The sequence below is a fragment of the Hyperoodon ampullatus genome, assembly GCF_949752795.1.
Source record: "Hyperoodon ampullatus genome assembly, chromosome: 15".
Taxonomy (NCBI): domain Eukaryota; kingdom Metazoa; phylum Chordata; class Mammalia; order Artiodactyla; family Ziphiidae; genus Hyperoodon; species Hyperoodon ampullatus.
In genome coordinates this window covers 63,095,510-63,109,078 of record NC_136928.1, presented here as the reverse complement: position 1 = coordinate 63,109,078, position 13,569 = coordinate 63,095,510, and the positions used below count along the sequence as shown (strand labels likewise).

Below are 13,569 nucleotides of genomic sequence, written 5' to 3'. Positions count from 1 at the left end.
TGGCTGTTTTATTTGTATCTTTTTTTTTTTTTAGGGTCTTCATGTTACTTTCCTGCATTGGTCAGAGATCACTTAGTAATAGTGGAGTATTAGAAAGCTTACTTAATCTGTTGGATAATTTATTGTCACCTCTTCAGCCACAGTTACCCATGCATAGGAGGACAGAAGGTATTATTTAAATTAGTGATCTTTAGTAAAAACGTAAGATTCCTGTAAATACTGCTTTTATAAAATGACTAGTCTGAAATATTTATTTTACTATTCATTTTGCTGCACAGTTTAATATTTTTATGATGTAGACTTTTTAGAATGACCAGCCTTCATGTGATTGACTGCCATATGGTTACTGCTTTTTAAAAATATGTTACCTTTTCTTTATGTGAATTTTGAACTTGGGAATTGGTGTGGGTATGTTGTTTTTATACTATCATAGATAAAATCAAACTCTTGTGTTTAAGCTTTAAGATAGCATTGCTGTTCTGATCATGGATAATGAGCTTCATTTGAGCAAGAAAATTGTTATTGGAATAAAAACTTTAGAGCATAGTTTAAAACTGGATGAATTATAACTTGAGAGACTTTTTAAATTTCAGTCATCTGTAAGTCTAAGAATATCTTCTTATACCTTGTTTTCTAGTTTATAAGTTATTACCTGTTAGATTGAAGCTACACTTATGAATCTATTTTTGTACCAAGAAGCATTTGTGAAGTCTTCCATTTGATTTGATGTGTACTTCATTTTTGGCCATAGGTTTCAGTTTTGAGGCTTACTATAAATAAATATTAGTGTTCGTAATTATATGGTGTATTTTGGATTTATAAAATGTCCTAATTTTATAATTATTTTATCAGACTTCATTAGGATTCTTAGAATCACCTGATTATTTTTTCTCCTCACATTTCTATACAGGAGTACTAGATATTCCCATGATCAGTTGGGTTGTTATGCTGGTGTCCAGGTTGCTGGATTATGTGGCAACTGTAGAAGATGAAGCAGCAGCTGCAAAGAAACCTTTGAATGGTAAAGACAGGGAGAGGTTTATGACAGGTATCAGAAGTTTATAATCATCTGTTGGTGGGGATTTTGAGTGACTACCCAGTTTTTCCAGAACTGGCATTGGCCTGGAGATTCCAGCTGTATGTAATTTATGTAAAATATCAATTAACTTTACCAGGAATAACATACATTTAGGTGAAGTTTATAAAAAGGAAATCTGTGAAGAGTTATTGTATTTAGTTTAGTATATCATTCCATTTACTATTATAAAATGTTTCTACTAATTAACTACAAATGACTTTTATGCTTAGATATAGAAATTCTCAGATTTTTGCGAGTTGTAATCTTTCTCCGTAAGCTTAAAGCACAGAACTTTTTAAAATGAAAGACAAAGTGCAAGACAAATTGTTTTCTTCTCCTCTTCCAAGTTAACAAGACTTTATGAAGTAGCTACATCTAATATGTAAATACAGATAGTAAGTGCCTTAAAACTTAGAATTTTATACAATATTAGGATTATAATATTAAAAAAAGATCACTTGAGATGTTTTATAGGTATAAGATGTTACAGAAAAACCTGAATGAACTTTTTGGCCAGCCCAATAAATCAGTTGTTTATGGTACACATTATGTTTGAGAATAGGGTGGGGAATTCTTTTCATGTACAGGAAATTTTTTTAACAAATGCTTTATGTCTCAGTTATAGGATGTAGAATTAAGACACAATTAAATACAACTACCTTAAAGTTGGAATGTAACAGATGGTATGGGAGGACTTAGTTTTTATTTACAGTATTCATGTATTATGGAAATACATTAGTAGAAGACATTTTTTTAGGGCTTGAAGAATTTGAATTGACTCGACAAAAGGATAATAGAGAACAGAAAAAGATGTCATTAGGTTAAGCAGACATGAAAAAATCATTGAGGATGGTTAAAGTGTGGGATTAAGCCTGAACTGAGCAGAGTGACAAGGAATAATCTGGACACATTCCAAAATGAGAATAAGTAGAGCTGCACAGCATGGTTTCTGAACTATCCAACTTTATTTTTGCAGTCATTAAGTCAGATTATTGAGTATCCCTTTTTTTGGGTCCCTGCACAAAAGCCATATGAGTTCGAAATAGGCAATAGTGAGCATTTTGTTGTTGTTACAGTTGAGCGACATTATCAAAGTTGTGGTGTACAGAGATCAATTTTAAACAGTTGTGGAGAAAGTTGGCTGTTATTGAAGGGATTGGAGGCAGAGAGAACTGTGGTCTTAAAGTCATTTAGGATCTAGGTTAACTTTTCTAAGGTCGTCAGATGTTCTTAGCAATTTCTTTACGATGGTTTCCTTAATTTTTTAAAAAATTGCTTTGTCGTTATTGACACATTTATCACTTTATGTTTTCTGGGTGTCAATAGTACTTTAACATCTCATTTAACAGAATTATTAATACAACTTTTCCTTGCCCTGTAGGTAACCAGTGGAGTTTTATTAATAATAATCTGCACACCCAGAACATACATAGGTCTTCCAAAGGCAGCAGTAGCCTTGATAGATTATATTCCAGAAAAATAAGAAAGCAGCTAGTTCATCATAAACAGGTAATTTTCAGTATTTTTTGTTTGTTTGTTTGATTTGTTTTAATGTTTGAGACATTGCATGAGATAGACTTGCCATCAGACCTTAGGTATGATATTTAATGAACCAGTTAATTTAGGGAAATTATTTGACCCTTTTGAGTCTGAGTTTTCTTATTTGTAAGATGGCAACAACATGTAGTTTACAGATTTTGGGTAATGTCCTTTAAACTGTAGGGACATCCCTGGCGGTCCAGTGGTTAAGACTTCGCCTTCCAATACAGGGGGTGTGGGTTTAATCCCTGGGAGCTAAGATCCCACATGCCTCACGGCCAAAAAACCAAAACATAAAAAAGCAGAAGCAATACTGTAACAAATTCAATAAAGACTTTAAAAATGGTACACATCAAAAAACAAAAAAACTGTCTGCCTCTTCACATGTCTATTGCTACCATTCTAAGTGCAGCCGTCATTTGCCTGGTCGGAAGGCCTATCTGCCTTTGTTCTTTCTCAATCCAATCCATTTTTCATGCTGCCCCTACAGAGTTCTTTTAGATACAAACCTAATCATATCACTCCTTCTCTAAATTATTAGTGGTTTCCAGTTGAACTTTGGATGACGGTCAAACTCCTTAACATAGCTTTAGTATATCTGTCATCCGCACATCTAACTTTCAGGTTTGAATTTTGGTCTAGCCATATTGAATGTGGGTTCCTGGACCACCTACACCAGTTTTTTCATCCAGGATTTTAGTATGTGCTTATCCCCCATCCCTCCCCTCCTTCCCAACAACTACTGCATTTACTGTTTTGCTGAGATAATCTAACTTATTTTTCAGATGTTAGTTCACATTCACTTCCTCAAAGACGTTTTCCCTGGTTTCTCAGTTATTATCCCATAAAATATGTTCCCCACGTACCCTATGTTTTTCCTTTCATTATATTTATCATACTTTTTTGTTGGGATTCTTTTATTTTATTAACCTGAGTTTATAGCTGATGTCAGATTCTTATGAGCCAGTTCTTTATTTTAATTATATTTTAAAACGTGTCTTCCTCTTTGTCTTACAGTATATACAGAAATATATACTATATCTTTGATACTCGGTATAGAGCCTAGTGTGTCATCTAAAAATATTTGTATAATTGATTTAAGATGAAATGAGATTTTATAAGAAAGCCTTTAAGATCTGAAAGCTTTTGGGCTTTTTAAAAACCATGAACTCAGCAATAAATTATTTAGTTTTACTACTGAATTTTTCAACTATGAGCAACTATTGGCCTTTTGCAAGAAAAATGATATGAAGCTTTTCCCTCAACTCCTTTTTCCATTTGAGACTCCTAACTAATTTTAGGTGCTACTAATAATCAGCTAAAATTTCAATTTCAGCTAAAATTTATCGAGCACTTAATGATTATATTTGCTGTATTTACTTTAGGATATGAAGATGGAAAACAAACCTAGAGAATGATCCAGTGGATTTTTCTTAGCAGTATTTTACTATTTTATGCTTTATTATAAAGGACATTTTTGGGACAGTTAGCAAAACTTAAAAGTGGGGTCTGAGGAATAGTTAGTTGTTAGCAGTGCATGGATGTTACTTCTTTGAATTTAGTGGTTGTATTATGGTTTGTAGGAGAAGGGTCTTGTTTCTAGGAAATACACATTAAAGTATTCAGGGGTGATTGGTCATCAGGTTGCCAACTTATTCTCAGATAGTTAGGGAAAAAATATCTTTGTACAGCAATATAAATTGTTGATTAAGATTATGGTTGTTTCAAAATAAAGATTATATTTTTTCTCGATTGCAGTTGTTGTATATGTTAATTGTAGAACTTTTGGAACAATTTTCTGAAAATACTGATTTGTTCTTCTCACATTCACATACCATGTATTGATTATTTAATACATGTGCATGCTGGTTTTAATTTATGATACATTTTTCTTCATATATGGAGATAACAGCCAAATGGATATTTATTTATAATATAATGTTAGTTCTTTTTCTTGCTGATAACAAAAATATGTAGCAACAGTAGAAATGCAGGAAATATTCCTTGAAAAGGTAGATTAAGTTCTTAACTAAACTGTGCATTTATAATTATGGCTATAATGTTCTAGTGACTTTCTGTTTAGAGTAATGTTCTGCATAATGGATATATGGCAAAGTGGTTTTGTCATTCAGCAGATTTTCAAGGTCTTTCTAGGCAGAAATTTTTTTCTCCTTGTTGGCCGATTTGTTCATTTCAACCTACTAGTGGTTGCCAGGGGTAGGGATGGGGCAGATAGGATAGGAAGGAGGAGGGTGGGCAGCATAAGAGGACAACATGAGGAAACCTTGTGGTGATGGTGATGGTGTACAGTGTTAACTGTAGTGGTGGATACCTGAACCAACAAATTGGGTAAAGTGTACGAGAGATCTCTGCATTATTTTTTTACAACTGCATGTGAATTTACAGTTACTGCAATAAACTTTTTAATTAATAAAAAACGTAGACATACCAAAAAATGTTCTACTTTTGAAGGAGATTCCCATAAAAGCCAAGATAAGAATATTGTACAATAAAAGTATTTTCCCCATGTATTTAAAAATAATTCTTTTCCTCTGTTTAAAAAATACTCCATCAGTCAATCTCATTAGTGGCTTACATAAAAAAGTATTTCAGTTATTTCCCTTCTCCCATGGGTAAGAAATTGATTACTTCTTAATTACAACACGGGGAGATCTTTTATTTGGAATTTGGAAGTGATTTTTAAAAAATCAGCAACATAGTTTAAACTAGATTTTTCAGAGAATTACTTATTCCATTAGTTTGATGTATGGATTCTGAGGAGTATAATAATTTACTTTGTTGTTTTTAACACTGTTAACTATAAGATTAACTTTTTTTTTTTTAAGCAACTTAACTTACTAAAAGCAAAACAGAAGGCTTTGGTGGAACAGATGGAAAAAGAAAAAATACAAAGCAACAAAGGATCATCATATAAACTTCTGGTAGAGCAAGCCAAATTAAAGCAGGCTACCTCAAAGGTATGATCTTTACTTTTTAATGTAATTATCTTAGAAAAGTCACTCTCCCTTTTAGTATTTTAAGTTACTTGAATAGTTAAGTATTTTTAGTAACGATCAGGAAACTTTATGTTATTCTGCTTATCAACAAAAATCTATTCTATGTACCTTTTTTGGGAAAGGTAGCTTTTAACTCAAGTAAATATATGATTAATGTGGGCTTAAAGTATTTTTCTAGTGTGTTTCCTTTAAAGTGGATTGTGTTCCAGTAAATTGAAGATAAAAGGACTCAGGAAATATATGGTTTTCCTAATGTGTCCTTTCTAAGTGAATATTAAGTTCAACGATTTATAAATAAGATTTTTAAAAATAATGATATATTTTTTTAAATTTGGGGGATAACATTTATATGTAGCAACCAAGTTTACATATTGTTTCTATAAATATGAAATTACAGTTACTCCATCAGAGTTTGAAATGAATTAATACTCTGTACTTAGTATATATAGGTTTCTTTACCATTCACCTTTTATGATTATATTTAGGATGTTTTGGTAATATTTATTTAAGATGTTAGATTTGACCTGATGTAGCCTTTCTATAGAATTTCACCTTTCTGAAATTCTGTTATGTATCTGATACCTTACTTTAAAATAGGACATGAGGTATATTGGTCAGTATAGTTTTTAATAATCTTACTTTTTGAAGCTTATGGTTTGCCTAAAAATTTTGTTCTTTGAAGTTGTAAGTTTTCTGAGTGAATATTTTCATTTCACAAATAAACTTGTACTGAAAGAATTTTCAAAGAATTTTCATTCAATAAACAATGGTTTAAATATTGTAAATTTCTGTGTACAGCACTTTAAGGATTTAATTCGATTACGTCGGACAGCAGAGTGGTCTCGTTCTAATTTAGACACAGAAGTTACAACAACAAAGGAAAGCCCAGAGATAGAACCACTTCCATTTACCCTGGCCCATGAACGTTGTATTTCAGTAGTCCAGAAACTTGTCCTTTTTCTCCTCTCCATGGATTTTACATGCCATGCAGATCTCTTATTATTTGTTTGTAAGGTAAGTAAACGAATAGGCATAATTTATAATTACAGACTTAGTAAGAAAAAGAAATAAGAAAAAATGCAGTTTTTAATTGATTTTTAAGAGAAATAAAAGTGTTTTCACTGGTTTTCCTTTTATGCAGTTTAGTTTTTTTTTTAATGTGCCTTGAAAGGTTTTAAAAATATTTTGGCACTTCTTAGGAGACCTAATGTATATTTTTAACCTAGTTAAAACTAGATTAATGTGGATTTGAAATGTAAGTAATGTGGGTATGTCTATCTACAGCCTACCTTTTGTCTATTTATTAGGATAGGAAATCTACAAACGAGTGTCAGATTATAGCAATGAAGGGTGTATTAATGCCCTGAAAGCTTTCCTGTAGCATATTCATTGCTTATGGGAATTATTTTAAACTATTCAACTCAGGTTTTTAGCTGGATTTTAATATTTGATCCATGAAATTACATTTCTTTTGCATTTACGTCAAATAATTATTTTGACATCAAAAGCATATCTCATTGAAAGCAGTTACTTCAATGCTTTATTTTTGGAGAAAACATATTTAATTGCTATTTAAGTGTATGATTTTATAAAATGTATTACAGGTTCTTGCACGCATTGCGAATGCCACGAGGCCAACTATACATCTGTGTGAGATTGTGAATGAACCCCAACTGGAAAGACTGCTATTACTTTTGGTTGGAACTGACTTCAATAGAGGAGATATATCTTGGGGTGGTGCTTGGGCTCAGTATTCCTTAACTTGTATGCTACAGGATATTTTAGCAGGTTTGTTAGGATTTATTTTTAATAAGGTATGTCAAAATTAGCTTGTCGCTGCTTGACTAATCTTTAAAGGAAACCGTGAGCTCCTCAAAAGTATAAAGTGTCTCTTTCATGTTATGGCAGTAGCAACCATTTAGAATTACTTTTGCGTTTAATTATGTTGGCACTTGTGATAAATGCAAGTTTTTATGGAGGAGTTAGGTTACAGAGTACAGGGATATTGGAGCTAGTCAGTTTCCTTATTAATACCAGCAGTGGGCTGCTTCCTAATTCTTTATGTGCACTTGAGGAAGGTACTCCCTGCTCCTCAGTTTTTCCATCTGTAAAATAAGGATAATAAAAGTATCTTTCTTATGAAGTTATTTTGATGAATAAGTGAGTTAATGTGTGTAAAGTGATTATAATAACTCCTTGTTCATATTGCACATTTTGTGTTTGCTGTTAGTTAGCATTTGAAGATAATGCAGTGAGCCCTAGCATTTCCTTGGGTAGGTGTGGACTCATTTGCCTCAGAATATTTTGTGGTTGGTAGAGTACACATGCTGTTCTCAATACTGGATGAAAAACTATGTTTTGGATGTCTGTTTACTAGTTACTAAAGCAGTTAGGATGCTCTTCTTACCTGCAGGAGAATTGCTGGCTCCAGTAGCTGCAGAAGCCATGGAGGAAGGAACAGTGAGTGATGATGTAGGTGCAACAGCTGGTGACTCTGATGACTCCCTGCAGCAGTCTTCAGCTCAGTTGCTGGAAACTATAGATGAACCTTTGACACATGATATAACAGGTACATTCTTTAAATTTTTTTAACTTAAATTTTTACTTAAAATATCCGTAGCTCTTTTTTTAAAAAATGAAACATGTTTCAAAATTAAGAATATTAATGAAGTATAAAATTAAGTTTTATATTAGGCCTTTGGCCTTAGTAACCATATCAGTTATTTTCCTGATAGTATGTTTTGCTTTGATTCTCTGAATGCGTATTAAAATAAAATGGTATCCTTTCACATGGTCTATGTTATATTGATATGGTCTTATTTGGCTATGTTGAAAGAATTACAACCTAGAAAACAGTTAAAGATACACAGTGGTAAAGATAGCAAGGCTCTTCTTCTCTTTTTCTTTTTTCTTTCTTTGTTTTCTGCCTTTTCAAAAACTATAGTGTGTATCTTAGCGTGTACAATCCTTTGTGGTGTACTCCCTACTTTTGAAGACTGTTTTGCAATGCTGTGGTCATTTCATCTGTTTCATTCCTTAATCTTAGATTCTCTCATGATTTTATCCTTTCTGTCTGATAGTCCCTTTATCTGGAGTAGACTTTCTTCTCTAGTTTGCATGATGAACTTCTTATCTAAGATTCCCATAAAGCATGCTCTCCTCCAAGAAGCTTTTTCCATTACCACCAGCAATGCTGGAGACTGCCGTCGGTGCTGCCTACAGCGCTGCCTAACTCCTACATTGTCTCTGATAGCACCTATTATGTTGTAGTTGGTTTAATTTCTGTAGTGTACCCTCACCTCTGAACCTCTGTTAATTTGTTGGAGGGTGGACATTTGTTTTATTAATCTTTATATACTCAGACCCTAATACAGGCTAGTATTTTCTTGGCATTCTATAAATATATGTTGAATAATAGAGGGTGGGAAGGGAAGGAAGGTAAGAGTTGTAAGGCATAAAAGCCTAGTTAAAAATTTGGAGTCATCTGAGAGCAAAATCATTTCCAATTCATGATAGAAAAATAAGGTGAATAGCAGTCTTAAAACTGAAATCTTTGCTTTTCACTTTAATACCTGGTATTATTTCCTTAGCTACTGCATGTAATATAATGAATTACATATTGGAGGCAATAAAATGAATAACATTGTTCATTCTAGAAATGGTTAATGATTATTTTTAACAACAAAGTTTATGTAACTTGATTCAGCAAGGATTAATCATACGGTCTGTTCCCCTAGGAAGTCATATTATTGCACTGGTGTTTTAATTGTGTGTTATAGGGTGATATATTTGCATACTTACACTTAATTGTCAGGTATAAAAATTTAGAGATTTTTGTATCAGTAGAAATATATATTATGTATAAGTAAATTAACTTTTTCTGTAATTAAAAGCAATATATTGGTTAAATTTTATGTTATATACTCCGCCAAAAAAAATCACTTTCAATTATTTGAAGGTGCACCTCCTCTTTCCTCTTTGGAAAAAGATAAAGAAATTGATCTTGAGCTACTTCAGGATCTAATGGAAGTTGACATTGATCCTTTAGATATTGATTTGGAAAAGGATCCTCTGGCAGCCAAAGTTTTTAAGGTACGATATAGTAGAGTATTCTTTGCAATTAAAACCTTTCATCTTATACTTCTGGTTTATTAATTACTTAAAAGATGAAAGTATACACCTAATGTAACCCATTATTTAGCTTACTCAAAATTAAATTCCTCTAGGTACTATAGTAGATTTTTTATAGAACTAGTGGAATAGTATACGGAGGACTTACATCATTTTATTAATATAGCCACTAACACTATCTTATATGATAATAAGAACCACTAATAAGCATGGGAGGTATGGTTATGGACTGTTGACATTTCAAGCAGCATTTAAGCTTATCCAAGTTGAGTTCATTGCAGAATCTACTTCTTTGTTAGCTGCTACTTTTTCTAAAGGAGATACCTCCCTAATACTTTATTTTGGTTCATTTTGTGTATAAGAGATTTTATTAAAGATGCTAATTACCTCTCAGAGTCTAACAAATAAGGTCTTTTAGATTTGGGGATAAAATGGAGAGAATACTATGAACCATTCCTTTAATCATTAAGATTATGTTTTAGAAATTTAAAGGGTAAGGAGAATGTTTATTTCGTAGCCCTGTTTGACTTTAGGTAATGTAAATAATATGTCACTCTTCGTGAAGAGGCAAAAATAAACCACAGTTTTTTCCTATTCTTTTAAGCCAATAAGCAGTACATGGTATGACTATTGGGGTGCTGATTATGGCACCTACAATTACAACCCATACATAGGAGGTCTTGGAATTCCTGTAGCAAAGCCACCAGCAAATACAGAGAAGAATGGATCACAGACAGTTAGTGTTTCAGTGTCTCAGGGTAAGTGTGTGTTCATATTTTAAGGCATAAGCTATTCTTAAAACAAGTCCTCAATTTATGTATTCTTTGTCTCCTGAGAATTTGATCCTGAGTGTTTGCTGAGAGGGTTTATTATTGCAGGGGTGCCGTGAGAGTGACTGTCACTCAGAGCTGTGTGTCAGTCAGTTTAGAGGAGCTTCTATTTATGGTCCATTTTTTGTTTCTCAGAATAACACTTTGCAAAATATATTTGTGAGTTGTGTGGGTTTGCTGGTGGTTTTAATTAATTGTGCTTCCTTTTATTTTTATTGTTAGTAATACATTTATATTTTATTTGTAAACAATGAAATCACGTTGAGTATTATTTTTGCACTCTTCTAGTCACATAGAGTATATAACTTTTTTTAAAACTAAAATCTTTTCTTAAATTTTGAAACAATCATACATTTACTGAAAAGTTGCAATTAATACAGAGAACATTTATTATCCTGACCCATTTGGGAGTAAGTTGGTAATCTGATGTTTTTTCGTTTTGTTTGTTTTACAAAGCAGAACGTTTCTTCTACATAAACACATCAGGAAGCGCATTCCATCAAAATCAGGAAATTAACATTAGTAACTTTAAGACCCCATTCAGGTTTCAACAAGTTGAACAAGACACAACAAGTTGTGTCTAAATAATGCCCTTTATGCAAAATGATCCAGTACAAAATTGTGCGTTGCATTTACAGTTGACCCTTGAATAAGGTGGGGGTGGGGGGCCCACTCCCACACAGTTGGAAGTCTGTGTATAACTTTACAGTTGGCCCTCTGTCTCCAAGGTTTTGCATCCATGCATTCAACCAACTATGGATGGTGCAGTACATATTTGTTGAAAAAAGTCCATGTATAAGTGGACTCATGTGGCTCAAACTGTGTTGTTCAAGCATCAACTGTAATTATCATATCTCATCAGTCTTATTCAGTCTGCCCCACTTTGTCAGAGGTAACTTTCATGACCTTGGTGCTTTTGATGATTATAGGTCAGTTGTTCAGTAGAATGTCCCTCAATTTGGGTTTGTATGCTATTTCCTCACAACTAGATTGTGGTCATGTGTTTTTGGCATAAATATCAAGAAAGTGTACTGCTCAGGTTTTCTTACTGCATCCTTTTAGGTGGCTCATGATTTTAGTTTGGACCACTGCTGGTGGTTTTAAGTTTAATTACTTGATAAAGGAGATGTCTACCAATATTTTCCAGTGAAAAGTTATTCTTTTCCCTTTTGTAAGAAAATTTTGATGGGTTGCAGTGGCAGAATAATACTTGGAATCTATTCTTTTTTTAAAAAGTTATTATTTTATTCACTTAGTTTTGAATAGACCAGTGGTTTCCTATTTTATTCAGTGGGTTATAATTCGTTATCATTATTTTCTTGTTTTTATTGAGGTAAATTCAAGAGATCATAAAATTTTCCATTTTAGCCTTTTTTTTTTTTTTTTTTTTTTGCGGTACGCGGGCCTCTCACTGCTGTGGCCTCTCCCGTTGTGGAGCACAGGCTCCAGACGCGCAGGCTCAGCGGCCATGGCTCACGGGCCCAGCCGCTCCGCGGCATGCGGGATCCTCCCGGACCAGGGCACGAACCCATGTCCCCTGCATCGGCAAGTGGACCCTCAACCACTGCACCACCAGGGAAGCCCCATTTTAGCCATTTTTAAGTGTACAATTCTGTGGCATTAAGTACATTTGCAGTGTTGTCATTATTTATTTTGATGTTCGAAATGTCCCTGATTTGACCATGGTATCTCCTTTAATCTGGTCTCTGTCTTTTTGAAATGTCTTCATCTTTCTTTGAACACTTTCCTGTTTTCTGGCATAACAAAATGCCCCAGGCTCATCATTTACTTTCCCTTCCCCAGACTGGGAATTAGCCACTTCATGAACGAAAATGGTATTTCAAAACCTTTTAGTGGAGAAATGTGATTAAGAATTCAAGATTTGAGTACTAGATATACTTGCTGTTAATTTTTGGCTGTTCCACACTCTCTCTTGATGCACAAATCTAGGGAGTGTGTACACACATATGTGTTTATATGTATTTCTATATTTGTCTATCTATCCGTCTAGAATGCCATGAGTCCACATTGATATATCAGTTAATCTAACAGTAATCTACTCCATAAGCTTCATATTAGTTTTTTCCTTTTCCATATTTCTCTTTTCTCTCATAGTGAGGTACCTGATTCTTATTATTCTTAATTTATTTGCTTCCATTATCATTACTTCACTTACTTGATCTACCTCTATTTATATATCTACTCTCCCATCTCTAGCCTCCTTTGCACAGATGTTGTTACCTGCTGTAACTCTGATACCCCATGCCAGGTTGTTCTGACGTGAAGATACACTCCTCACCCTGTTTTGGGTTCAGATGTCAACATTTTATTGTAGGAAGTAGGACGTGAATAATAATTATCAAATAGGTTTTGTTTTTTCTTTTAATTGCTTTCTGTAGCCCTAGATGCTCGCCTAGAAGTTGGACTTGAACAACAAGCAGAACTTATGTTGAAAATGATGTCAACCCTAGAAGCAGATTCCATTTTACAGGCATTAACAAATACATCTCCTACCTGTGAGTAAAAGTCACCATTCTTAGAGAATTGCCATGAACAGTTCATCTCCTGATTATTTTTAGGTGCACTCAGTAAGGATGGATTTTTAAATTCTCCCTTGCTAGGTTAGTAGGAAGTTGAGAAATAAGACAAAGGATTAATGAATCAGGAGAGCAGAGGGGGAACAAAATACCTCCATGTAGTGTTCATAAGTTCAGTCCAAAAACCTGAGTCATGTTTTTGTTATTGTGGTGGTGTGTGGTTAATGAAATTCCTGGGGGAGCCTGCATAGCTAGCTGCCTGGGAGTTCGTTGCATTATATCCAAATTTATGATAAAGTGGGTTTCTTAATAGTAACATCCTTAACTTCCTTGAAGACCAAGATGGAAGACTTAGATAATGAAGACAGCTAAATGGGCCTGATTGAACTACAGAATTGAGAGGATTTACTACCTAATTATCTACAGCAAAAGAAGAA

General features: G+C 33.5%; 1 protein-coding gene across 1 annotated transcript in view; it reads left to right on the top strand.

Moving 5' to 3' along the window:
• Window positions 1-13,569, top strand: part of BIRC6 (baculoviral IAP repeat containing 6) — a gene marked incomplete at both ends in the record, with an annotated part of 232,550 nt that overhangs the window by 99,552 nt on the left and 119,429 nt on the right. The window contains 10 exon segments of the mRNA XM_079721218.1: window positions 35-168; window positions 911-1,048; window positions 2,460-2,587; window positions 5,464-5,595; window positions 6,433-6,648; window positions 7,239-7,422; window positions 8,048-8,203; window positions 9,593-9,726; window positions 10,370-10,523; window positions 12,995-13,111. Of these exon segments, the coding sequence (XP_079577344.1) occupies window positions 35-168; window positions 911-1,048; window positions 2,460-2,587; window positions 5,464-5,595; window positions 6,433-6,648; window positions 7,239-7,422; window positions 8,048-8,203; window positions 9,593-9,726; window positions 10,370-10,523; window positions 12,995-13,111 (1,493 nt within the window).